Here is a 27,590-nt window from a genome sequence, read left to right on the forward strand (position 1 = left end):
CAGCATTGAATTTCAGACATAAAATTTGTTTAAAACTTTATAAATATCAAACTGCAGTACATCATAAGGTGCAAATAATTTAACTGATGAAAAAATACAAAGTCAACACAAACAATAGTTTCCAACAGCACATTCCTAGAAATGAATGCAACGTATCTTCCTGTGATGGGTGGACAGGTGGGTAGGGGGTTCATTAAACAACTCAGTAGAAGCACAATTTACAAATCTTCATCATCAAATGTCTCAGTGCATCGTAACATCACAGTCTCATAATCTAACTGAAGAACTTCTTCCTGCAAGTCACAAAGGGGAAAATGCAATGAAACTTAGAACGTGGATTTGCAAAACAGGCCAAATATTGTGTCCAGGGGTCATTTCCTGTGGGAGCACACAGGAGCGGAGCTCCAGCAGTAAGCAGCCCAGGGGGTGGGAACATGCAACAACCCCCCCCGCTCCCAGCAGCCCTCAGTCGGGCCACGAGGAGCAAGAAGCAGCCAGGTAAGTTGCAGACCCCCCCCAGCCTGCCTTCAGGTACAAGTCCTCCCTCCTCTGTGAGGGCAGATCTGCGTGTTCCCCCTCCCCATAGCTAGCAATCCAAAACAGTCCAGTGGCACCTTTAATACCAAGTTTTATTCAGGTACAAGCTCTCCCTCCTCTGTGGAGGGAGATCTGCACGTCCCCCCCCCCCAGCTAGCAATCCAAAACAGTTCAGTGGAGCCTGAGCGGTGGGTGTTGCCTTCTGACACACTTCTGGTGATGTCAGGGGGTGTGGCATATGCAAATAAGTCATGCTAATGAGCTCCTGCACCTATTTTCTACGAAATGACCCCTGATTGTGTCTAACTGGAAGAATCTATAGCAAGGCTTGTTTGCTTTTTTTTGTGCTCTGCCCAGAAGTTTATCAGCTCAACGTCCTGACACAATGGGAGTTGTATGAATGGTCCGCCACACTGTAAAAATCAGGTGCATGGGGTTGGCCCTGATTCTGATCAGGATGACAGTACAAGGGGGGGGGGAGAGGGCTTAAGCTATTCCTCCTGCCACTTTCCTGACCTGACACGGCCGCAGGGCAATGCTATTTGCTCCGTTGGGACCGACCTATAAAGTAGCAGCAAGATTGATTGGAGGGGGGGGGGACTGCTGGGAGCTTCTGGCAGCATCTTTAGATGAACATGAATGCTCAGGATGCCAATTTGTGGGATCTTTCTCATTTGCTGATGCTAAGCAAATTCTGTTGATTACTGGAACTACATACAAGCTTTGCATGTTGTTGTTTCCCTTCCAAAATAGGGTTGAACAAGTGGTGGCTCACAAACTGAACAGCCTTTCAAGTATATGGGCTTTAATCCTAGCACCTTTGAGTTGGATCCTGAATCAAATAGGCAGCCCATGAAAAGACTTTAAGATAGAAATAATGTGGCCCTGAAGCCTGGACCCTGGTGACAAGCAGGCTGCTACATTCTGTATGAGCTGAAGCTTCCAGATCACCTTCAAGGGCAGCCCCATGTGGAGTGCATTACAGTGATCCAGCCTCAAAGTTGCCAAAGTATGGAACATCGTGGCCAAATTTACTGACTGCAAAAAGGGAGGCAGCTTCCTAAGTAAATGACACAAGGGAAAAGCATTTTTTGCTCTCATATTTTTCCAGCAAGGGACCAGGAGCCAGCAAGACTCCCAAGCTATTAGTCTTTCAATGAAAGTTGCACTCTATGAATGATACAAAGAACAATCCCACTTAAAACAGCTACCCTTCTGACCAGAAGTGTTATCTGGATTCAGTTTCAGTTTATTCTCCCACAGTCATTTGACAATCATATTCAGACACTGGCCCAGGGCAGAGATGACAGTAACTAGAGGCTTACTTAAACTGATAATATAGCTGAGTGTCATCAGCATGTTGATATCCAAAGCTTTGGACAGATATTACATAACATGAGAAACAGCAAGGAACCTTGTGGTAACCCCGGGTTGATTTTTACATCTCCCATTGCAAGCTTTTATATTTTATATGATACGAAAGACTAATAGCTTTTCAGCATTGCCCTGCTTAGACCTACTTGACTTTGTAGGGAGCTCAGCATTACGGCATGGTCCACTGTATCAAAAGCTACAGAAAGATCTTACAGAAGCAATGAGAGCCATTCTCTTTATCCCTCTGAAAATGGAGATTGTCCACCAGCACTACCTGAAGCTAGGCCTAAAATCATACTGAAAAGGGTCAAAGGCAGAAGTCTCCTGGATTGGCTCTGCCACTACCTGTTCAATAACCTTCTCCAAAAAGGGGAAGGTTTGAAACAAGTCTTTTGTTGTACAGTCGCACAGTCAAGTCCGACTCTTCGCGACTCCATGGACCAGATCACGCCAGGCCCTCCTGTCTTCCGCCGTCCTCTGGAGTTTGCTCAATTTCATGTCTGTTGCATCTATGACACTGTCTAACCATCTCATCCTTTGCCGTCCCTGTCTTCTTTGACCTTCAATGGTCCTGTTCACACTAGGCGATTTGGGCCGGGAGCAGGACAGTTCGGGGGCGGAGCAAACCGACGCGATCACACCACAACATCTGGGAAGCGTCGTGCTTCCGTCCCCGAACTGGCCCTTCCCCACGAAAATCCGCACCAACTTGCAACCACCTACCTTGGTGGTTCATTGGGAAGCTGCGCGGCAAGCCGGGCGTTTGATCGCCGGCGCGTCCTTGCGCCGGCGCATCCCCGGCGCCTAGCCGAACTGCGCATGCTCGGACATGCGCAGTTCGGCAGGCTCCCCGTCAGGGCCGTGTTTTCTCCCCGGCGTCTGATCGTGCAGAGGAGAAAAGGCGGCGCGGCCAGGGGATCCGTGGGATCCCGCCGCGCTGTTTCAACTTTGGCGCGGCTTTTAAATGCCACGCTTTTTGGCGGCTTTTCCCGTCGTGTGGCAGGGGGCAATCTTTCCCAGCATCAGGGTCTTCTCCAGTGAGTGCTCCCGTCTCATTTGGTGACCAAAGTATTTGAGCTTCAGCTTCAGTATCTGTCCTCCCAGGGAACAGTCAGGGTTGATTTCTTTTAGGATTGACTGATTTGATCTCCTTGTAGTCCAGGGGACTCTCAAGAGTTTTTTCCAGCACCACAATTCAAAAGCATCTATTCTTCGGCACTCGGCCTTCCTTATGGTCCAGCTCTCACAGCCATACATTACTACTGGGAATACTATTGCTTTGACCATACAGACTTTTGTTGGCAGGGTGATGTCTCTGCTTTTTATTATGCTGTCTAGGTTTGCCATAGCTTTCCTCCCAAGGAGCAGGCATCTTTTAATTTCATGGCTGCAGGCACCATCTGCAGTGATCTTGGATCCCAGGAACATGAATTCTGTCACTGCTTCCATGACTTCCCCTTCTATCTGCCAAGGAGTGATGGGGCCGGACGCCATGATCTTAGTTTTTTTGATGCTGAGTTTCAAGCCAACTTTTGTGCTCTCCTCTTTCACTATGAGCAAGAGGCTCTTTAAGTCCTCTTCACTTTCTGCCATTAGAGTGATATTATCTGCATATCTAAAGAAGCCTTCTTGAGTAACAATCTAATAAGCTTTCCAGGGGTCTGGGGAAACCCTTTCTGTTAATGAAGGGGAGCGGTGGCACAGAGGATTTATCCTCTGGTTAACATCTGAACTGAACAGAGTTGCTGTCAGTTCTAGCCCGCGCTGGTGTGAGCTACCTGCCTTGTCCCCAGCTCGCCGTCCACCCAGCGGTTCGAAAGCTTCCGCGAGTAGATAAAATAGGTACTACTCCTTAGAGAGAGTGGGCACACTAAACCCCCCCGGGGGTTGTGTTAGCCGATCGGATGGTCTGCGCGTAAGATCCGAAAGCAAAGAAAGATCTACGCAGCGTAGAAGAAAAGCCTGCAATAGGCTATTCGGCCAGACGGTGGCAGTGCTGCGCTGTGACTGTGACAATGCTGACGACATCAAGGGACGCCGAAAAAAAAGGAACACTGCAGGAACACGTCTGGACCTTACAGCCGACCAAACTCCGTCGACTAAAAATCCCCGTCGGCTGCAAATGTGTGCGATTTAAAGAATTATATGTTGTCCTCCCTTACCCCTATCGAAAGGTATTATTATTATTATTATTATTATTATTATTATTATTTCCATCAAAGAAGCATCGACAATCTTCAGTATTAAAGGACTGCAAGATTTTACAAGCCAACAAGGACATGGGCCTAAACGACAAGTAATGGTTTTCACACTCCCCATGAGAGTCAACATCAGTCAGTGAAATCAAAATGAACTGATCCATGCAAGTGCAACTAGACATGGCTACAAATACCTCTACCACTTGTGTATTAAACTGGGGCCTAAGGCAGAATGAATCTGTGAGATTTTGTCAGAAAAGAATCATACAAAAATATCACAGATAAATGTCAAATGGCTAAGATTTGAATAATGGCTCCTAGGAACTGTCAATTGCCTAATTAATCTAAATAACTATGTTGGATGCAGTTCAACTGATGTGCTGGTGGCAGAGAAGTAAGAGACGCAAGATTTCTTCACCACCTCACAAGCATTATACTGGGCTGTAGAGTTTGCTCTGTCAGATTTGACCTGAGTCTTCCACCATGTTTGCCAACCCCTTTTTGATACGCCCAACTTCATTCTGAACCACGATTCAGGAATTCTATCTGGAGATGGAAAAGGATACTGGTGTGTATATGGGGGTTACCCTGCCTATTTCATGACACAGCCTTCCATAGCTCCCAGCAAACTTTGAACAGATCCCTCTGACTGTATTAGGGCAATGATGTGAAGTGTAAGTTAGTACTTCCTTTGCTTTTTCTTGAATCTAACTAATTTCATCACATGGGCTGTTAATCGCCTCCCGCTTTTCCCCAGACCATCACTTTCTGAGCTTCAGTCATGCACCTGCTCATGAGAGGAATCTTCTATTGAAGATTAAAACTCCAACCTCAGAAGTCTTTCTTCAAAAGCAGATCCCTCACTGCCATGATCATTTTAGTTGACCCATCTGTAGTGGGTTCCCTATTGCTGTATGTTTTTGTTATCAACAAGAGTTTCAGGGTGCAAGCTTTCGCAAGTCAAAGCTCCCTTCATCAGACACAGCAGAAAGAGATCTTTGGCTCCTGAAAACTTGAACCCTGAAACACTTGCTAGTCTCTAAGGTGCCACTGGACTCGGATCTGTTTTACTGTAGACCACCATGGCTACCCTCTGGAACAGCATTCTTTCCATTCCTTCTTTTTGTTTACAGATTGTCACAGATTTTTATGCACTTAGCAAGTTCCAAAGAGTTTACATCCTCACCCCAGCGTGCTATGCAGTGCTAATAGGAAGCATGTAATAGGAAGCATGAATATACAGGGTAGGACAAAGCTGCGGCTGAAACTGAAACTCTCTTAGAATGTGCGTTCCTTTTATTGAGGCAGATTCCGCTGCAGTTATCCAAAAGGAAAACTGGGTGCCACCAGTTGTAATAAGTACAAACAAGGACTCCTGCTGCTACTTTCTGTCCATCCCATTTCCTCTCAACTGGAAACCTGCTATTCCTGCCCAATTAAACGACGCTTAATCTGGGTTTTATTGTGATAAGTGCGTTGGGCTGGGCTGGGCTGGGTAGATTTAGTCATCAGCTGACAGAGTAGTCAATCTGTCCTGTCAATCTTTTAGTCATTGCTATTTAAACTCAATTTCCTATTCTTAATCTCTCTATAATCTAGGCAACATGCCTTAACCCACTATTTGGTTTGAGAAATGAAGGCTGTGCTAAAAATCAGAAGCAGCTCTTGAGTGCTCCTAGTGGCCAGCAGAAGCCCTTGGTGACTGGGTGGGTTGATTTGGAAGGTTTTACTCCCCCTCCCCCTTGCAGTTATTCTTACGTCATGTTCCTTATATGATTTCAAAGATCGGTCAGGGAACGTCCTGGGGAAGTTGTGTTCAGAAGCAGAATCTGACTGTAGTGGGTGAACTGGGAGGAAACCCTCTTACTGTTTCTCTTGCAACTGAAGGCTGTAACTCAAATTATGGGCACTGATCACTCACCAGTTATATTTGGGTTGATTTTGAGAAACAGGAGTGACTATAAACAGAGAGCAGGCTTGTCTTATCACAAACATGTGCAAAGGGCTACCTGTGATGTCTGGGTGTTAGCAAAAAATAGGCTTTCCAAGAAGGTGATGATCTGCAGGTAGAGATGACGGTTATCCTCTTGGCTTTCTGAAGTGCATCCTGCGAATGTTGAGCTGCAGACAGGAAAAGAAACCCCATCAGCTTTTTGAAAGAGTAGGAAAAAGAAGGCAAAATATTTCCTCATTATAAGGAAATGAACAGTTTCTTTTTAATGCATACAACACACTGGAAAACACTTGGTAATCACCGGTGGGATTGTAGTCAACCCCATGGAGGGCCCAGGACAATAGAGCCAGGGGGGCGTTCTGTCTTTGATTAAGGCTCGAGATCTCCCTCCTCAGTGGTAAGGAGATAACAAGGATAATCCATTTTTTTCTTTGTTACTAAGAAATGACATTGTCTGACCCTGCCATCTGAGGCTAGATGGGTGGCAACCCGAGAAAGGGTCTTCTCTGTCATGGCACCAAAGCTTTGGAACTCCTTCCCAAAGGGAGATTAATTTGTCTCCCTCTATCGGTGTCTTTCGCCAGCAGGTGAAGATATTTTTGTTTCATCTGGCATTCCCCCAACAATGGTTACTGGCCTCCTTCTAATGTTGTTTGTGGGTTTTTAATTGAACTTTATATTTTTAACTGTGTTTTAATTGTTTAAATGTTTTCATGGTTTTTGTGTTCACTGCCTTGTAGAACCTGATTGATAGAAAAGGTGGCACAAAAATGTTCTGAATGAGACTGGCATTGCTGTAGGAGCAGAAGGCCTTTTGCTGGTTAGGGGGCCACAGCAAACATCCAGTTAGGGCTGCCAAACCGCGGCGGGGGATCCGTGCGTTGTCGCAGGATCGCTGCCGTGGGGGGACAGCGATCCGCGTTGCACTGGCGTCGCCAGGATGTGACGCTATGCATCGCTCTGGCAACGGGGCTGTTTGGAGTCCTGTTGCCAGGGCGACGCGTAGCGTCACATCCTGGCGATGCTGGTGCAACGCGGATTGCTGTCCCCCCGCGGCAGCGATCCTGCGACGACGCACGGATCCCCCACCGCGGTTTGGCAATCCTACATCCAGTTTTGCCACCAGATATAGCTCTGTGATGTCATTAGAGAGCTGCAACAGTACTTCTCTTATGCTCACCATTTTACACACTTTAAATCAGATATATTTTATGTCTTTAATGTTTGGAATATGCAAGGTATCGTGCACACATAAAGAAAATGAGAACAAACATCCTGCAGGGGGCAGCAGAGGGGACAGCTAGTTAGCATAGTGAGATTAGGGACTTCCTGCTATTTTCAAATAGTCTCCTTCCTGTCTCCTGATTGGCTTAATTAGGGTTTTTCTCGGTCCTGGTGAGTACTGTTTGTTACTGAGTCTCTCCTAGCTAGTTAGACTTCTTGTTCTCTCTTCTCTTCCTTACAAAGTCTGTTCTCTTTTAAAGTCTGTTCTCTTCTTATGGACTTTATTCTTTCAACACCTAGTGCTCTGCTTTACTGCATATCTACACTCGGCCGACACTTAACGGCTGTGCATCCCCCTGCTATGCAATCACATCACTTATTTCTCAGGTACAAAATAAGTTCAAAGAGTAGCAAGGTTACCTTGCAGTAGTGCACTGGCACTACCATGGTTACTATGCGCACCACCACTTATGGCTTGCCCCACCCACCCACCATATCATGTTTTGTTTTTGTTATTTTGCTGCTGGGAGTAGGGCTGGCCCTGGACAGCAGGCAGATCAGGGATTGATACATGTCTTAAATCAAACTGGAAAACAAGATACACAGATTACTCTAGTATTCCAGTGTCCTTGTTCCCACACTCTGTATCCAACCCTCGCCCTGAATCTCAAAGCAGTCTCTCAATGGCTGTGGCTAAATCAGTAGGCATGGGTCCCCCATCTCCTCCTGAAGAACTGTATTTGCCATTGGATTTTATTATTTTATTTTGCTTTCGAGACACCATGCAGCAGAAAACTCCGTGGTGCATCACCAATGTAAGCCTATCCACAGCCATTTAAAACAAATATAAACTATAAACACTAACGGAATTCTCCTAAGCTATTCCAGGGGAAAGCGTGGCAGTCTCACAGGAGCACTAGTGTGATGACCCAGCTATGCAGTGTTAAGCCGTGCTCCCTTGGCCGAAGCATTTCCAGAGTTGCCCAGAGAGCCACTGCAGCCTCTGGCCAGCAACTGGAGGATACCCAGAACTGCAAGGCTGGGAGTTCCTGGCCCCTGTGTGGCACCCCACCAGCACCCCCAACCTGCTCCTACGCATTGAATCTGACTCTTTGCCAATGCTGGCCCATTTTAAAAAAGCAACAGATGATTAGGAGGTGTTTACATTCCCCACTAAAAAATTAATGAGTCAAGCACACCAACAGACATTAACACAATATGGTGTGTGTTTTTTTTCTCCCAAGCAGCACATGCCTTTACACGACAACACAGCAGCTCATTTGGCTGAGGGCCAGTACCTTTGACTGGACATCTCTTGGGTCTCATTTCTGTCAAGGAAGCTACTTGCCACATCAAAGGCATCTTCAAAGAGGATCTAAAAGAGACAGCATTTTGGACACTAGTTTGAATACTGACTGACATAACTTGGATAGGAACACCTCCTCCCATATTGTCCAGCCCACCAGTTAAGATCTGCCTCACAAGCACAATCTCTGTGCCCCTATCTTCAGAGGCAAGGTGGGTGGCCACTGGAGATGGAGCATTTTCTGTGATGGCACCTTGTCTTTGGAACCCCCCCCCCGCCCCCCGGAGGCTTGCTGCCTTCTAGGTGTCAGGCTGAAGCATTTCTTTTTACCAAAGCTTTTAACTAAGAGTTTTTGTCTTTTTAAAAGCTGTTTAATGGATATGTTTAGGGTGGTCAATGAACTGTTTTTAATAGTTTGCTTTGTTTTTATGTTTATAATTTATGGTGAGGTAAGGGGGGTATTGTTTTTACTTCTAAACCTCAAGCAGGACTCCGGAGGTGCAGCATATACATTCCCTAAAGAAATAATGAAAACCTCTGGACCCAATAGCCACTCAACAGGGGGTGCCACTGTTCCTAGGCACTCCCTCCCTTATCTCCCCCTCCCCAAGCCACAGTAGTTGATAAGTCTCCTGGGGGACAAAGAAGGAAGAAGCACTGGCTGCTCCAGCTCTTGGGGGAGGGGCTAGGAGCAGGCAGAGGCTGGGAATGAGGGTAGAGGAGGGTGAGGGAGAGGTGGTGCTGGTGGTGGTACAGGAAGGGGGAGCCTGCCACTGAAGGCCACTACCTTGCCTCACTTCATGGAGCTGGCCCTGTCAGGATCCTGTCATGCCAAGCACCGTACAATGTATTTTTTATTTTTATAAAAATATATAAAAATGTTCCCAAAGTGATTAGAGTCTGCAAGGAAAAAAAGGAGAGGAGGTGGCTAAACAAAGAGAGAAGAAAATCCCTGGGAAATACTAAGGCGAAACTGGTCAGCAGGGGTAGGTGGGTGATTACATACCAGAGCTCTTAGTAGCACCCGATCTCTATTATGTTTTAACAGCTCAGACTATTAAAAAATATATTTATATTTATTTGAGGCAAGACAGCATCTTATGAGGCTGGATTATGTTTCATTGTTGTTAGCTGGTTTTATAAGAGGTTACCATAATTAATAAAAAAAAGGGTGGGACACAAGCCAGCCAGTTTCACAGGAACTTCACCTTTCAGCTCCCTGTCATTGCTGAATCTGATTCCAAATTTGTTTACAGGAGGCTTGGTGACAACCAGGAGTAGCATCAATGGCTGGCTCCAGGTTTTCTAATAGTGTATCAGCTGTATGGTTCAGTCCCCAAAGTGAATGCAGCTGGGAGGTACAGGTCTTACTGTGGAAGCTGAAGCAGTTATGAGGGGAGGATTGAAAGTACTGAGTACTGAGGCACTCTCTACCTCACTGCTTATTCCCTTTATTGGTAAAGATGGTCATTTGTGCAATAACAAGAGAGAAGAAGAAGAGAAGAGACTGGATTTATACCCTGCCCTTCACTACCCAAAGGAGTCTCAGAGCGGCTTACAAACTCCTTTCCCTTCCCCTCCCCACAACAGACACCCTGTGAGGTAGGTGGGGCTGAGAGAGCTCTAACAGAAACTGCTCTTTTTTCAAGAACAGCTCTTATCAGAGAACTCTGGCTTGCCCAACGTCATCCAGCCAGGTGCAAGTGGAGGAGAGGGGAATCAAACCCGGTTCTCCCAGATTAGAGTCCGCGCACCTAACCACTACACCAAACTGGCTCTTTAATAACAAACTTTTTATTTTTGCACAATTCTTCCCTTGGAGATCAGCTGTCTCTGTAATCATCTACATCCATCTGCTTTACAAAGTGTGAGTCCAGTGACACCTTTAAGACCAACAACATTTTATCCATGTGTCATGAACTGTGCAGGACTGGGAGAAAGGCCTAGTGTGGCCTGGTCCCAGGAAAGACCTGAATGGCAGTGGAAAACAGACATAGCCTACAATGCCCACAATGCTTAGCAACAGTTGTAACCAATCAGTGTCTGGGGATTGTGTGAAGAGACTGTGAAAAACTATGTGCGCTGTAAAAACTGTGTTCTTTCTCTTCTGCGGTCTTGTCTCTCACAGAGCTAAACTGAAGGGACAGTCTGGTCTGAGGAAAAGATCCCTCACTTGGGACAGAGTGAGTACAGGCGGGAGGCCTGGTATAAGAGGGCTGTGAGCCTTGAAATAGTAACTAAAGTGAAACAGGTAGTCACATTAGTTTTGATTATTTTGCCTTTAAGCACTGTTATATATTTTAAGCACCTTGTCTTGTTTTTAATGCCCCATTACTGTGTTAATAAACCATTTTGTTTAATTGTTTTCTGCCTGGTCATCACGCCTATGTTCTCGGCTTAAAAGGGGGCATTTTCGGATGGGCTTGGGAGGGTACTCTGGGCCTTCTCAAGGGACCCGAAGTCCAGAATGGTGGTGGCAGAAGGTGGCGACCCCCTGGGGTCATGACAAGAGGGCTGGGGAGTAAAAGAACTGGTGCAAGAGGAAAAGCTGTTCTTCTTCCCAGGGAACAGGGCCAGAAGGGAGGCTTCTGTGGGGAAGAAACCCTCATCCTGAGGGAAGGGTGAGTAGTCTAAAGCCACTTGAGATAGTGAGCTAGGGACAGTATATATTTAGACGTGTTAGGGCATTTGATTTCTTTTCTTTTCACCCACTTACTGTTATTATTCTGCACCTTGTTTGTTTGATCTCCTATAAAATAAACTATTTTCATTGTTCACTCTGCCTGGTCCTCACGCCTATTATTTGGTTAAAAGGGAGGTCTGAAGGTCTTGGGAGGGTGCTCTGGGTCTTCTCAAGGGATCCTAAATCCAGAGTGGTGGCAGCGTCAGGTGACACTCCACCTGAGCTGTGACAGGCTGCTATTGTCTGTGGAAGCAACGTGGCATCACTCCTGCTTTCTGGTGCTTTGCATTGGAAAACAAAACGAAGACCTGTTCGGCTTTATATTAGAAGTGAAATAATGACTGCATTTGGACTGGGTATCTTGTGCCAATTAGAGTTCACAGGGCTGTCATTTTGGTTCCCAGCAACTAATGTGTTTTCCAGCTAATGCTGTGAGCTGGAAAGTAGGTGATTGCAGCTGGTGGCATCTTTAGGACCTCCCTCTAAAGTGGGAGAATCCGATTCTGCCCCCTTCCCATGAGATGGAGAGTTGTAACCCCCATTCCTCTAAAGGGCTCTGTTTTCACACTAGCAAGATGGAGAAGTTTATTCTTGCAAAAAAAACTCACAGACCCATAGGGGGGTTTCAGACTGCAGCTTGAAAAATGCTTGAATGCAGCATCTGAATTCTGACTGGTTTTTCAGGTTGAAAAATGGCTATGATATTGCACTGTAGTTTGACACTGCATAGATCCATCTGGAATATTTATGATAAGGTGATTAAGCTGGTGCATACACAAAGGTGCATGATGTACCATTGTGCAAATGTTGGCACCTGGCTATTACAAAAACAGCACTCCAGAGTGGTGGCAGATGAAGGTGGCAACCCCCTGGGGGTCATGACATGGTGACTTTTAGCGTGGGATGTGCCAGATGTTGACCTGGAGAGGCAGAGCATATTTTTTTTTTAAAAAAAGCAGATTTTTTTTCCTTCTTCCCTTTTTCTGGCTTCAGGAAGTCACATTTTTTTCAAGGTGCCGGTAAGACCAAGAAAAAGTCTAATAGTGTTGTAAAGGAGTTTTATTTATTTCTAGCTTTCGGGTCAACTGGACAGAGAGGCTAGAGTTAGGCTGTGTATGTTCCTCAGTTCTAGGAGACAGAAGACAGAGGACACACCTGTGCCTAGAAGCAAGACCAGAGCAGGGGCTGCTGATCAGATGTCTCAGGAGAAAGCAGACATGGCAACCCCAAGTGCAGAGGTCTTGCGTCTCCAGCTGCAAATTAAGCAGATGAAACTTGAGAAAGAGGAGAAGGCAGCCCAGAGAGAGCTGGAAAGGGAGAGAAAGCTGAAGGGAGAGAGAGAGAGAGAGAGAGAGAGAGAGAGAGAGAGAGAGCTGAAGCTGGAGAGAATGAGTATGGCGCATGAGCTTGAAATGGCAAAGTTGGGAAAAGGGCCACCTGCACTTCCTCCAGATGCTGATGTACAAGGGGATAGAAGGAAATATCCTCTGTATAAGGAAGGGGATGACATCGAGGCCTTTCTTCAGAACTTTGAACAGGTCTGCATAGACTACAAGGTTCCCGAAGAACGGTATATGGAAAAGCTGAGACCACAGCTGTGTGGAGTCCTGGCTTCAGTGTCTGGCCAGATGGAAGGCGAAGCGAGGACCAACTATAAGCTCTTCAAACAAAGAGTGTGTGAGAGAGTGGGGTTCACCAAAGAAGGAGCCCAAAAGCGCTTTAGGGAGATCAGACTGGAAGGTAAAGAGCCCTACCCACAGCTGATGTATAGGCTGGGAAAAGCCTATGATTTATGGGTAGAGGTTGCTGAGGCCAAGATCATGGATGACATCAAGGCCCTGATGTGCATTGACAGGTTCCTGACTCTTCTTCCAGAGCATATTAGGTGCCCCCTTGTGGACAAGAGTCCTGCCACTCTCCAGGAAGCAAGACAGTGGGCCGAGCGACTGGCTGAAGCCTATGGAAGGCAGAGGTACAGCACCCCTCGTGACTGGGGTAAGAGGGAGTCTCCTAAGTCCCCACCTCAATCCGGTAAACCGTCAGAGGTGAAAGGAGAACCACCACAACAGCAGTGGAATGTTCCCTCAAATACTGGGGTGAAGTCACCACGTGAGGAGAGGAGAGTGTCCCAGTGTTTTGCCTGCAACCAACTAGGTCATATCTGGAAGCACTGCCCTAAGGACAGAACCAGCGTGCATCACATGATGCAGGAAACCAAACAAGTCGTTCCTCCTGTATTCGATCTGGAGTATATTCCCCAGGGCCACCGGAAGAAGGTCAAGGTGGATGGCCAAGAAGTAGCAGCCTGGCGAGATACTGGTTCCCTCATAACTACAGTGCATCGCTCGCTAATAAATCCCAAATACCTCCTCCCAGGAGAAGAGAGGCAGGTAAGGCGTCTGCATGAAGCAGAAGGGATCGTGCTCCCTGTGGCTCAGCTACCGATCAGCTGCGAAGACTGGAGTGGATCATGGAAGGTAGATGATTATACCCTGGTAGCCATGTTCATGGGGGAAGATTTAGCGGAGCATATGACCATGGAACCCAGAGTCCATGAACCTGGGCTGGCAGAAAAGGAGGCCAATCCAGAGGAAGATGTCTACCAGCAGTTCTTAAAGGACTTTGAAGATGTTCCTGAGGAACCCAGCTGGCAAACCGATGTCTACATAGGGGTGTTAACCCGTCGCCAGTCTGAGAAGCAGCAGCAAGGTGAGCACACCCCAGCAACTTCTCCAGACCCTGTTGCAGAGCCGATGGTGGTAGAGTCTCCTCCAGTGACTCCAACTGCATTCCAGAAGGATCAAGAGGAAGATGCCAGCCTGGAAGAAGTCCGTGAGCAGGCACAAAAGAATCTTCCCGTCAGTGGAACCACCTGATCCCGGTTCCTGCTAGACAGAGGCCTGCTGTATTGTGAGTCCTTTCAAGCTGGTGAGCAGAAGAGCTGGAAGCCACATTGTCAGCTGGTGGTACCAGTCCAACTTCGTCTCCGTCTCATGAACCTGGCCCATGATCACCCCAGTGGGCATGCAGGCATGAGACGAACCAAAGACCGGCTGAGAAAGCAGTTTTATTGGGATGGGATGGGCAAGGACATTACTAGGTTTGTCCAGTCCTGTGAGGTATACCAGACTGTGGGGAGGGTATCCCTTTCCAGAGGGTAGCTGTTGATGTGTTGGGGCTCCTGGCAAATAAAACCCCAAGGGGAAAACAGTATATCCTGACTACTGTAGACTTTGCAACTCGCTGGCCAGAAGCTGTGGCTCTTAGCCATATCGATGCCACAACAGTTTGCCAAGCCTTGGTGGATGTTTTTGCAAGGGTGGGTTGGCCCCTAGAGGTGCTCACAGACTCTGGGACCAATTTTCTTTGGGGGGTGATGGAGAAGCTGTGGAGTAGCCATGGGGTACAACACTTAGTGACTCTCCTCTACCATCATCAATCCAATGGGTTGGTGGAAAGGTTTAATGGTACCCTCCGGAGATTATTAAGAAGTTTGCAGCTGCCCATTCCAACAACTGGGACTTAGCCCTGCCACAGCTCCTGCTTGCATACCGTGCGGTTCCACACCCCAGTTTGGGATTCTCTCCTTTTGAACTGGTATATGGGAGAGAAGCCCACGATCTCTGGAGTTGGTGAGACATCATTGGGAGGGCTCCATACCTTCCCAAGGTACTAATGTTTTAGACTTTGTGAACAGGTTTCAAAACCATTTGAAGGAAGCTTTCCTACTAGCACAGAATCATTTAGAAGAGGCCCAAAACAAGCAGAAAACCTGGTATGATAAAACAGCCAGGAAGTGGGTTTACCAACCCGGTGACTTAGTTATTGTCTTGAAACCGGTAAAAGGCAGTAAGATGGAAGCCTCCTGGGAGGGACCCTTCCAGATTAAGGACCGCATTGGGGAGGTAAAATATCTAGTCTAGTTCCCAGACACAGATCTTCCTTCCTGGGTTTATGATACCACCTCTTTAAAGCCCTACCATTCTAGGGAATTTATTGTTTCTCATCTCATCCCCGAACTAACAGAGGAGTTTGGGAGTCCTGAGGACATGTGTGTGGGAGGTCCAGGTGGCGGGGGAGTGGAAGAACTCACCTACTCTCCCTTACTAACTAAAACACAAAGGGAAGAGGCCAGACAGTTATGTGGTGAGTTTGCTGAACAGTTCTCAGCACAGCCAGGTCGCTCTGCCATTGCCAAGCACTTCATTTTCACCGGGGATGAGCCACCCGTGGCTGAGAGAACTCGCAGGATTCCCCAAACCCAGAGGCAGACCATCAAGAAAGAGCTGTCAGAGATGCTAGCTGAAGGAATCATCAGGCCTTCCGACAGTGCCTGGGCTTCACCAGTGGTGTTAGTCAGCAAGCCAAATGGGGAAGTCAGGTTTTGCATTGACTACAGGAAACTCAACAAGATCACAAAGCCTTCCACAGCGAAATGCAAAAGATTCTGAAATGTTCCTTTAAGAAAGCGCCAGAAATTCTGCTCTTAGGACTTAAAATGGAAGAACTGAATATTACAAAAAGGACTCTATTTTGGTATCTGATTACAACGGCGAGACTACTCTATGCACAATGTTGGAAACAAGAAAGAATTCCAGAGTTAGAAGAATGGATACAAAAAACTTTGTTTATGGCGGAGATGGACAAAATTACAAAAAAATTGAATAACAAAGAAGATCAGGAATTCTATGAAGAGTGGAGAGACTTTAAAGTTTACCTAGAAAAGAACTGGGATGTGAAACATAACTTACTATATTTGGAACAATATTGAAATAAGAATATGATGTTATCTTAAGTTGTGCTGGAGGGACGAGGGGGGAAGCGTTGCGGGAAGCCAGCGGGAGGGAGAGAGTAAATTGGGGATATTGGTATGGGGTTAAAACTGAAATATTAATTTGAACTGATGATATGTCAATATTTTCATGAAAATAAAATTGTGTTCAAAAAAAAAAAAAAGATCAAAAAGCCTGACCGGTACCCTATGCCCAGGACAGATGATTTGCTTGATCAATTGGCAGCTTGAGCTGGATGAGCAGGCCAAAGAACGGTCTGCCTTTGTGACCCACAAGGGCCTGTATGAATTTAATGTCCTTCCATTTGGGCTAAGAAACTCCCCAGCTACCTTTCAGAGGGCTACTTTGAGGGGGCTGGAGGAGTTTGCTGTTGCCTATCTGAATGACGTGGCTGTGTTCTCGCAGACCTGGGAACAGCACCTGAAACACCTTTGCCAGGTGCTGGAGAGAATCAAAGCTGCTGGGTTCACTTTGAAGGCCAAGAAGTGCCAGATTGGCCTTAAACAAGTGACTTATTTAGGACATAAGGTGGGAACAGGAATAATCACTCCTGGGCAGTGTTCCCTCTAAGCTGAGTTGGTGTGAGCTAGCTCACAGTTTTTTAGCCTCTGGCTCACACTTTTTTGTCTCAGCTCAGCAAGGATGGCTCCAGAGCAAACTGATTTATGCAGTAGGCAAATGGCCCACTCACAACTTTAATGCCCGTAGCTCACAAGGTAGAATTTTTGCTCACAAGACTCCACATCTTAGAGGGAACATTGCTCCTGGGCAAGTCAAAGTCGAGGCTATCCGAGTTTGGCCTGTTCCCAGGACCAAGACTCAGGTCCAGGCTTTTTTAGGGCTGGCTGAATACTACAGAAAGTTTGTTCCTGACTACAGCAAGTTGGCCTTGCCTTCTCCTTGGCAGAAAGAAGCCGGAGAAGCTGACGTGGACAGAGTCATGCCAAAGAGCCTTTGCCAACCTAAAGAACTCCCTTGTAACTTGGACCAGTTTTGAGGACTCCAGACTTTGACAAACCCTTTGTCCTCACAACAGATGCTTCCGACTGTGAGGTTGGGGCTGTTTTGTCTCAAGAGGGGCCCGACCAGGAACAACACCCTGTTGCTTTTTAAAGCTAAAAACTCAGTGAGCGGGAGGCAGGTTGGGGAATCCCAGAGAAGGAATGTTATGCCATCATCTATGCTTTACGAAAATTCAGGCCTTTCCTGCTGCAAACAGATCACCCCCCCCCCCTCTGCAGTGGCTCCAGACAGCCAAGCTAACCAACCCAAAACTTCTAAGGTGGAGCCTTGCCATGCAAGATTTTGATTTTAGGGTGGAGTACATTGCGGGGTTCAAGAACAAGGTTGCTGATGCATTGTCCAGGAGGCCCTGCAATGAAAAGTAACCTGATGTTGTATTCTCTTTAATGTTGATCAGAATACTGTTTTACTATTTTATTATTGTTTGTATATGGGTCAGTGTGGCTGCCATTACACATTTACAGTCCAAGGGCACCTTTAAGACCAACAAAGGTCTTAAAGGTGCCACTGGACTCTAAAAAATTGTTCTGCTGCTTCAGACCAACACGGCTGACCACCTGGATCTGCCATTACACATGTATACAACGAGCTATGCAGATCTGTACTATATTTTGGAATATCTTGGTGCCAGTGCTGTGCCCTTTTTGTTGTTGTTGGTGGTTTACTGTCATGGAGGTATTCCATTTGCACATCATATATAAAGCACACTGAGATCTCAGAAGCCAAGCAGGGTGGGCCCTGGTTAGTACATAGATGGGAGACCACCAAGGAAGTCCTGGGTTGCTACACAGAGGAAGGCAACAGAAAACCACCTCTGAACATCTCCTGCCTTGAAAACTCTACAGGGGTGCCATAAGTTGGCTGTGACTTGACAGCCAAAAAAAAAAAAGGACTGAAGAAGTGCAAGCCAAAAGGAAATCAAAGCTGAGATGAATTTAGGACTGGCACTTGTCTCTCTGCTTAGGTATGTAGCTCAAATATTTCTATACAGACTCCTGTCATTTGGCAAGCATTTTGCTAGTAGAGCATTCCCCCCCCCCCCATCATTATTTTTTTTCTTACCATTGAAAAAGCAGTTTGCTTACCTTCAGACAGGCACTAAGCCGTTTCTTTATTTGGATGAGGTTCACTATGACCATGGTTGAGATCCTCTGGTTTTATAGCTTTTCCTGGCAACAGATGCTAACAAACCCATAATCTTTCCTTACTGTTTGTGCATATTCCCCTCACTTTTACTTCTAAATTAATTGTAGCATTTTCTAGGTGAAGGGGCTATTTAGAATTATACTGGCTACTCCATTTGGAAATTCTGTGTTCTTGAGAACCGTAGAACAGGAACCCTAAAATGTATTAAAATGCTCACCTCCTCTGGTGTGGACCTTAGAGAACTGCTTGCTTCCAGACTATTGGTTCCACTGTTCCTCATGCTGTCCTCAGTGCATGCAGGCTCCTGGGACGCTGCCTTGACCTCGGAGATGAAACTCTGTCTCTGACTACAGTACTGCAAGACATTGTCTCTCCTTTCCTCAGGGAGGCCCTGCCACAGATGGGAAACAGCTGTGGAGATCACAGGGAGGGTAACCTCTTCGGGGCTCACAACTCCATTATCAACCAGGAGGTCTACTGTCTGTTTGTAAAAATGCAAGTATCTAGAATGAGACAGGAAAGGAGAAAGATCTCAGGATCTGTTTTGGATGGCATATGATAGCATGCAGAGCAATCAGGTAATCTGTTCATGCTTTCTGAATTTAGTAGTAACCAGGCGGAGAGAACAAATGAAAAAATGCTAAGAGAATCATCCAACCACTGTCCTGCCAAATGTTTTCTGTTATTGTACATACACAGCATGGTATTGGTTCCATAATGCATTGATTTTCAGTTGTGCACATGTATTTCCAGACTCTGTAGTCGACTACGCCTGCTAGCTGTCTATAGCAGGTTCCCTTAAATTCTGACTGGAGGTGGGGTATCAGTTTCTTGTGTTGTCCTACAATACAGGTAAGATCCAATGCCAATATTTAAGCATTTTCTGTCATGGCTATCAACTGCTGAAATGGTCTGCCTGATGAGATCAGGTAGGTTCCCAAACTACTATAATTCCTTATAAAACAGAGTTGTTGAGAAGGGCATTGCCCCCCCCCCTTTTAAAAGGAACAGTATTGTGGTTTTAATGTCTGAAAATGTTCTAGCTTTTATGGTATTTGCCAGATTTTAAAACTGTATTTATCATGTTGATTTTTAATCTTATAGTCTACCTTTTGTGTCTCTGCAAGAAAAGCACACTATCAAAGGAACTAACTAAGTGAAACACAAGGGAAGTGATTAATATGTCAGGTTTGATTATAGAAGAAATAGAATCAATGTAAAAGACATATGTCTTATAAGCATGCATCATAGAAACCACTGATGTCCTGCACTGTTGAGGAGGGACTGGGTCTCAAAGTATATCTTTTACATGCACAGGGACAACCGTGTACAGAATCGCGGGTAACCGGAATCTAGAAACATCTGTCCCTGTATGGAACCCTGGAGAGCTGCTGCCAGTCAGAACAGACGGTACTGAGCTTATATAGACCAGTGATCTAACTTTGCATAAAACAACTTCTCCTAAAAGTTCTGACTGACTCATTTACTTCATTTATACCTCACCTTTCTCCCCAGTGGAGATCCAAAGCTGCTTACATTGTTCTCTTCTCCACTTTATCCTCACAGAACAACCACGTGAAGGAGGTTAGGCTGAGAAGTATGTGACTAGCACAGGGTCAGTCAGCAAACTTCCATGGCAGAGAGAGGATTTGAACCTGGGTCTCTACCAGATCCTAATCTGAGAGTCTGATTCATCATCACTGAAAGTGAGGAAGGCACAGAAACAGTACTAAAGTTATGTAAGTTTTGTATAGAGATTCTGCCAGCTAATGCTTTTTTGCCTGTTCTCAAGAACTCCTGGGGAACTGCTTCCAGAACACTACAGGATGCTGTACTAAAGAAGTAAGCCTGTGCCACCTACTGGCCAAGATAGATTCTTACTGTACAAAGTGAGTCAAAAAACTGGGAGATGGCAAAAGGGCAGGAATGTATTGTGCTTACTGATAGAAATATAGATTCAGGTGGGTAGCCATGATGGTCCAAAGCAGCAGAACAAAGTTTGAGTCCAGTGGGGCACCTTTAAGACCAAAAAGGTTTTATTCTGGGTATCAGCTTTTGTGTGAAGAAGTGTCCATGCACACAAAAGCTTATACTCAGAATAAAACTTTGTTGGCCTTAAAGGTGCCACTGGACTCAAACTTTGTTCTGATAGAAATAAGAGTACTTAAGAGGGGCAAAAATGAAAGCTGAGTCACTCTGCAGTTAAGTTTTGGCTTCTCGCTTATATTAACAAGCATTTATCCCAATCTGTACAGTACTCAAAATCAAGGCATATATACATGTCCCAGTCAGTGTATGCCGGTTACCCCCTCACCTGCCAATGGCAGTACATCCAGGACTCTTGAACAGTGACAGACATGGTCAAACATTTTATCTGTTCTTTGGGGAAAGGGATCCTACAAGAGCTTCAGAGATCTACAATGCACAGAGCAGCTTCCCCTGTATTAGATAGAGAACCTCTGGAGTCTGCCAGTGTCCTAATGTACAGAGGCTGATATAAAGGTGCCCAGTCATTCAGCATTCAGTGTTTGAATTTTGAAATCCTCAGCCCTCTTTTAAGTGTGCTTTGAACCACAGCATGGAAAAGTCCAATGGGGTACAGTTTCTCTTGTCACTGCAAAGAAAGAAGCCACGCCCACTGAACTTCTCCTACCTTGTATCTGTCAGGGTCAGAAGCTATTTCACCCCATACATCTTTTGGATGGGTCACTTCCAAGGGAAGAAACAACATACCACTTCACATACCGTTCAAACTCTATGAGATCAGGAGAAGAAATAGCCGGCGACTGTGTAAGCCCTGCATTTGCATCTTCCTCTGCTGAATTCTTCTCATATTCCTGAATCACACACCATACTGCGGGGCCACCCTGAGTTATGACATTTGAAGGAGGCACAGAACTAGAATGCAAAAGAGAGAAACTAACTGAAATCTATAGCTACTTTGCCATATATTTTAGGTTAGGAAGAAAATCCACTGGCCTATCTTGAGAGCAGTATTCTTCTGTTAGCCAGATTGTTGCAGAAAGGGACAACAATGGCAGGAAGAAACAAAAGAAGAGTCTGATAATGGGAGCTAAATTTCATGAGCTATTCTTGCTGTTGTTTTTACAACCTGACAGAGGTGACAAGCACACTCACAACTTACAGGGTAGATGGTGATCATCTTATTGAAGCTTCTAGATGCCGGGGGGTGGGGGTGAGGAGAATGTCTCAGAACTTCTATGTTTCTGGTGCCTTACCTGTAACTGTTGAGGTACATCTTGACATATTCCTCCTTTACTTGCTCCAAGCTTGATGGATTCCCATCCTCCAGGTTTAAAACTTCTGTTGTCAGCAGAAAGAACAACTGTCACTAATAACAAATTTATAATGAACAGGAGTTTTTGTGGCATCTTAAAGGCTAACAAAATTTTATTCCAGCAAAAAATTATGGTGGAATAAAATTCTGCAAGATTTACAGTGCCACAAAACTCCTGTTTATTTTTGCTGCAACAGACTAACATGATTACCTCTCGGCGTATTTAGGGGCTTGCTCAGCATTTCAAGAAAACGACAATAGTACATTGTTTCGTGTGCTACAGACACAGGGATTTCTATAATAGCAGCAGCTTCCAGAATGTTAAAAATTAGGTATACAGCAAGTCAAAGGAGATCTATGGCATGTGAAAGATCAGAGAAGAATCATCCAAGTATATTTTTACAATCTTGTATAGTGCATTCCTAAATCAGAGTCACACCCTTCTAAGGCCATTGACTGCCAGGGATTTAAAAGGGTGTGGTGGTGGCCCAGAGGTTAAGATGCTGAAGCTGCAGACCGAAAGGTATGTAGCTCAGCAGTTCAAGACCCTAGTGCCGCATGACGGAGTGAGCTCCTGTCTCTGGCCTCAGCTCCTGCCAACCTAGCAATTCGAAAGCAAGAAATTGCAAGTAGATAAATAGGTACCACTTCGGTGGGAAGGTAACAGCGTTTCCTTGCGCCTCAGCGTTTAGTCATACTGTCCACATGACCACGGAAACATCTTCGGACAGTACTGGCTCTTCACCTTGGAAACGGAGATGAGAGCACCGCCCCCTAGAGTCAGATTCAACTAGCTTTCAACCGAGGGAAACCTTTACCTTTACCTTTTTAACTTTCCTTAGGATGGCACCATCAGCATTTTTCAATGTGTTATGGAGTGAAGATGTTTGCTCTAAATAAACAAAATGGAGACGTAGGCACACACCTAGGAATGACTCTCAATGTTAAAAAGATTAAAAGTGGACATAATGTTGGCTCGTCACTATTTTAAATAGGATGGAAGAGGGACAATCTTTCTTGGGGGCCATGCTGTGTGCCACTTCTAATTCAGGAGAGAAAATTAAGGGTGGAACTAGACACTATCTCAGCAAATGCGGGTTCCCAAGCCCATGGGAATAATGGGATATATGTGTGTGTGGGTGGGGGGGTGCACTTGCAAAGGAGGATTGTCAGGCAGGCAGAAGGGGTGTTTACTTCCTCTACCACCTGTGATTCTCTCCTGCAAATGCATGTCCATGCCATTTTATTTTTTTTCCTGCAGATGATCTCTGAAACTGGAAGTTAGGCTGGGGAGAAGTAACTGGCTGGGGAGGCAACAGCTTGTTGGTGGGGAGAGATTTACAAGGGACAACTGGCAAACATAGAAGGGGATTAAGCATTCTTCCTTCCCACCCATTTTCTTCAGCTGCCTCTGCTCTATTATTTTTGCAAGCACACATTTGGTTTGCCCCCAAAAATCTATTTTCATCCTGTATAGGCTGATATTGATCCCAAAGCTTGGTCATCTGTCTTATTTTTGCCAAAAACAAAAACAAAACTGGGGGGATAGATTTGGGTGAATACTTGTGTACAATACCTTTCATCTTCAGCAAGTTTTCCAAGGTTTGTTCCAGCTCCTGGATATAATTCTTAGCCTTACATAAAACCTGACACTAATCAAACACAGAAAACAGAGACATCAAATGGCATCAAACTATGGAAAGAAAAAAGAGAAGTGAAGAAACGTAGCAACTGAAAGTGAAAACTTTTTCCCCCCAGTCAGGAATAGGATTTCTTTCCATACAGACTCTGCATAACACATAAATGATATTAAACAAGGGCCGATGAGGTTTATATGAGGTTTACAATGATCATATGATAGTCTGGTGGCCTGAAAATCCCGTCATGTGTTAAACATGATGAACATAGCCTTTTTTGTGACTTGCAAACAGCGTGCATCTAAGGGGAGATGAATGTAGTTTGTTGTATGATAATCACTATGTGAACTGCCTCTGTGAATCTATTCTCGGTTGACATAATAAAAAATAATCTTAAAAATTAATTTGCCACTTGGGAAACAGTAAGCTTTCTCACTGCTGAGAAGAGGGTGCAGGTTTGGGAATGATGCAAGATGGGAAGCTAGAGAGGGCATAACTTTACCAGAGGTTTAATGTTTATTGCCTTGCCCAAGAGAACCTTGGCAAGCAGTGCTAGGAATCCCTAATAATACAGATATGCCCTAACACCCACAGCTGCAGCTGCACCATGACAACCTGGGTTGTAACTACCTTCTCCACTGTGCTAAGAAATCATAAACAGTTGACCAAGATTGTGTCGCTACATGGAGCCCTGCCCACTTGTGGCAAACCCTCTACCCACAATGTGAACGGTGCAGTTTTTGCTTCAGCCAATGCCAGCCTCTCCCACTCTCCTCTTCGCTGTGCTTACTGTAGTTAAGAAAAGGGCAGATTACATTTCTCAAGACCCATGGGGGGGGGGGCTATCTTCAGCTATATTTCGTTCCTTACCAATTCTAGGTACAATTTACAAATATAGAACCAAATTGTATCCTCATCACATTTATGAAAATCCAGGTTTTCAGTCTTTTCTGCTGCCCTGGCTTCTGTGTACAACATGCGAAATTTGATAGGAAAACTATCACAATATTTGAGCCTTACAGAAAGCGACACCTCCTGATTTTCTGCTTGTCATTTAAAGGCACAGTATTCCTGCCAGACAGAAGGCGGCCATCCTTCTGTGAACCTGAAGAGATTCCTATATAGTAACAAAGACTGCGGTCACACACGCTAAATGATCCACTTAGAATGCACTTTCCAACTGGATTTTGTCAGTTCACACAGTAATATCCAGTTGTCAGCTGCACTGAAAGTGGATTGAAAGTGGATTTTTTCGTGTGTGTGACCGCAGCCATAGATAAAACAGCTTGGTTTCTTTTTGATACTAAGATAATTACATTTAGGCTGCAGTCTAAATGCATGTAAACCGATGATTTTGATCACCAGCTTGCATAGGGTTCCACATTCAGGTTGTATGCAAATATAGTTACTTTGGAAACGATGTTACTCGGCCTAGTCTGCAAACTATGAGGCAGACTTCAAGAGAATGGAGATAACTGAAAGCATGTCTACAGCAAAGACAGGAATAGAAACTACACTACTTGATGATCACAAATATCTTTCTCCTTTAAAAATCTACTCAGCATTTTATGGTCAAGACAGAACTCCTCATCTTCCACCTATCCATCATTCTAAATGTAGACTACTATGTAGTAGAAATTACTATGCACTGAAACTAGCGCTGCGTGCTTTTAAACATACACCCTGACTATCCCCAAACCTATTTGAGACAATATATCAAAGATATATTTCATGCACACAGTGGTTTCCTTAAATGGCATCCAAAACAGTGCCATCAGGAGGACTTCTGGTTTAAGCATTTCGCCGCTCAGACGCGTCCCGTCTTGCTCTGATGGAGACGCGCCGAGACCCAGCTGACGGGAGGGGTCCGAGTTCGTCCCGGACCTCCCCAGGGTCTCTGTAGGAGACCCCCAGCCTGGGGAGCTGAGGAAAGCCTCTTCCAAGGCGACGGCCAAGGAATTGAGGCTCACCTTCTTCCCCGAAAGGTACCGTCGCGTGAAGCCAGTATGGTGCCCAGAGACGGCTGCCAGAGCAAGCGATCACAATCAAACTTTTAAAATGCTTCCAGAAGATCTCCAAGGCTCCAAACTGTGAGTTAAGCAAAGCTCAGGTGAAAAAAGCGAACTGAACCTTGGTAGTAATTGGAAGCGCCTAAGTTTGAAGCGCTAGGGGAGAGGAACTCAAGAACCCCCCCTCTTTTGAGTAAACTTTAAAAACGGTTTTAAATCAGAAATAAAAAGAATTTGCGCTAAAATAAACGCATAAGAAGTTAAGCGAATGCAAAAACTGCTAAAGTATACAAAGCGGGATTAAATTGCATAACTTCTGTCTTGTTTTGGAAAACTTACTTCTTGTTGATATTATGGCTGGGAGAGGACGGAGGGCGCCGGAGAAAAAACTGGTGACTAGAAATAGCATACCAACGACTCCCTCCCAGAACCAGGAAGTAACTACAGACTTCTCTTCACTGTTAGCAAATGCACTGTGCCCCCTAATGGATCAGATGACTAACCTCAACACTAAGCTGGACAATGTCCAAAAACAACTGAATCAAATGGATAAAAGAACCTCAGCAACTGAGAAAATGTTGAAAAAGATGGAAAAACAGACTGAGAGCATTAACAAAAGAGTGAACGAAGCAGAGAAGGAAAGATCCTCTGATAAAACGCAACTAATACAGCTCCAGCTGGAAAGTTCCATGTATGTTGTACGCTTCCATGGGATCCCCGAAGAGAAGAACGAGGATTTAAAAGAACTTTTAGCGGTTGCTTTGGCCCCATTAATGGATTATAAACAAGAAGATTTAATAAAAGAGATGGATGTGGCTTATAGAACTTATCTGGACTTTATAAAGAAAAACAAACTCCCGGGGAAAGCTATCTAAAATTCACGAAATGAGCTACCAGAGAACTGGTGCTAAAGTCAACAATGGGAAAATCCTTAAAAATTTAAAATTTTTGAAAGATATCCCTTTTGAAGTTAGAAAATGGAGGAAACTCTACAGGATGCTTACTCTCACTCTGCGAAAAAAAGGGAATACCATATAGATGGCTATTCCCGGAAGGGCTGAGCTTCAATTACCAGGACAAAAAAATATAAAATTGTTCCAAAAGCGGGAAAATTTATGGATCAAATGTTCAACACAAAAAAGAAGCAGAAGGAAAAGAATTTAAAACCGGATGGGGAGGAAGAAGAGGAAGAAGAATCCTACTCACAGGATTCAACAAGCCAAAATTCCATGTCATCAGGATCATCTGAATCGGAGAAAGGAGCGGCTGCCCCCAAACTCCAGAAAACAAAGAAACGCAAGAAAAAAAGACTTTAGAACTAAGATACTAGTACTAAAGGCAGTAATTGTGTTAAGCTATTAAATGTGTACTATCATAAATGAACTAAATCTTGATAAAACATGTAATATTAGGTTAAAAAGCATTATTTTTTCAATTACTCAGATCGTGATATGTATTAGACTTCTCCCTTTCCCCAAATCCAGTAGATCAAATAGATTAGAATGGCAGTATTCCTTCCCTTTTCAAGTAGTTATATGTATTAGATTTCCTTTACCCATCACCCATAGTTATAGTGTTAAGGTATTAGTAGTCCTTCCCCTATCCCATAATTGTAGTGTGTAGAAAATGCAAAAAAATAAAAAATTCCCCTTCGGGGGGCCAAAAAACAAAACAGTGCCATCATTAGGAGATTCAAAATATTCTACAGATGAAAACAGAAATAAGCCACAAACACAACTCGGATATACAGTTCCCTGCGTGCCTGTTCTGAAAGCAACATTTGTACGTAGGGAAATAACTCAAGGTTCACATAGTGAAATAAAAGGCACATAAACCCGCATAAACAGAACTTTAAGACTGTGATAATGGGGTACACGTGACACAGCAACCTTGCCAAAACCAAGCAGGTCTGTGTCTGTTGACTGCCTAGATGGGAAACTGCCTGGAAACAGGGTTGCCGGCAGACCTGGAGAAAAATGTCTTGTCCCTTTAATAGAGGCTTAATGTACAAAAAAATGGATTGGTGAAACTTTTTATGGCTTGAAGGCAAATAACATCACCTGGCAAATAACATCCCATTAAGCCTTTATTAAAGGACAGGACTTTTTTCCCGACAGGCAGTTGGCAAACCTTGAATTTCATGGAAGAAAAGCAGAACACTAATAAAATAAAAGCATTTTTCTGTCATCTGTATGGATTCATATTTATTCCCGTACCTTTGATGTGGAATTATCTTGATGTGAATACACAGTTTCACGCAAGTTTTTAAAGAGCTCTGCCAAGGTAGCCCTGTGGCGTGCCTGAGACAAGCGTCTTTTGCCAACCTGCGGCTCCAGATCCTGCAAACGAGTATGGCACTTAGGGGTCACTCTGGCGTATGGGGTGCTGCAGTCTCCAGTTGCCTCCAT

General features: G+C 44.9%; 1 protein-coding gene across 1 annotated transcript; it reads right to left on the minus strand.

The window, feature by feature from the left end:
* Positions 1-218: 218 nt before the first annotated feature.
* STRA8 (stimulated by retinoic acid 8) lies at positions 219-27,590 on the minus strand. The gene is made up of 8 exons (XM_015421322.1): positions 27,399-27,590; positions 23,113-23,188; positions 21,478-21,562; positions 20,984-21,136; positions 18,456-18,741; positions 8,586-8,662; positions 6,119-6,230; positions 219-293 (listed from the first exon to the last, which is right to left on the minus strand). Exons 1-8 carry the CDS (start codon positions 27,588-27,590, stop codon positions 219-221), a joined length of 1,056 nt encoding a protein of 351 aa, XP_015276808.1.

The sequence above is a fragment of the Gekko japonicus genome, unplaced genomic scaffold (genome assembly GCF_001447785.1).
Source record: "Gekko japonicus isolate JY-2015 unplaced genomic scaffold, Gekko_japonicus_V1.1 scaffold443, whole genome shotgun sequence".
In the NCBI taxonomy this organism is placed as follows: Eukaryota; Metazoa; Chordata; class Lepidosauria; order Squamata; family Gekkonidae; genus Gekko; species Gekko japonicus.

Coding starts and splice junctions, on each gene's coding strand:
- STRA8 (XM_015421322.1), bottom strand. CDS start 27,590: ATGGAGGCAACTGGAGACTGCAGCACCCCATACGCCAGAGTGACCCCT. Junction 21,137..21,477: donor ATGTACCTCAACAGTTACAG/GTAAGGCACCAG, acceptor TTTGCATTCTAG/TTCTGTGCCTCCTTCAAATG. Junction 294..6,118: donor CTAACACCCAGACATCACAG/GTAGCCCTTTGC, acceptor TGTGACTTGCAG/GAAGAAGTTCTTCAGTTAGA.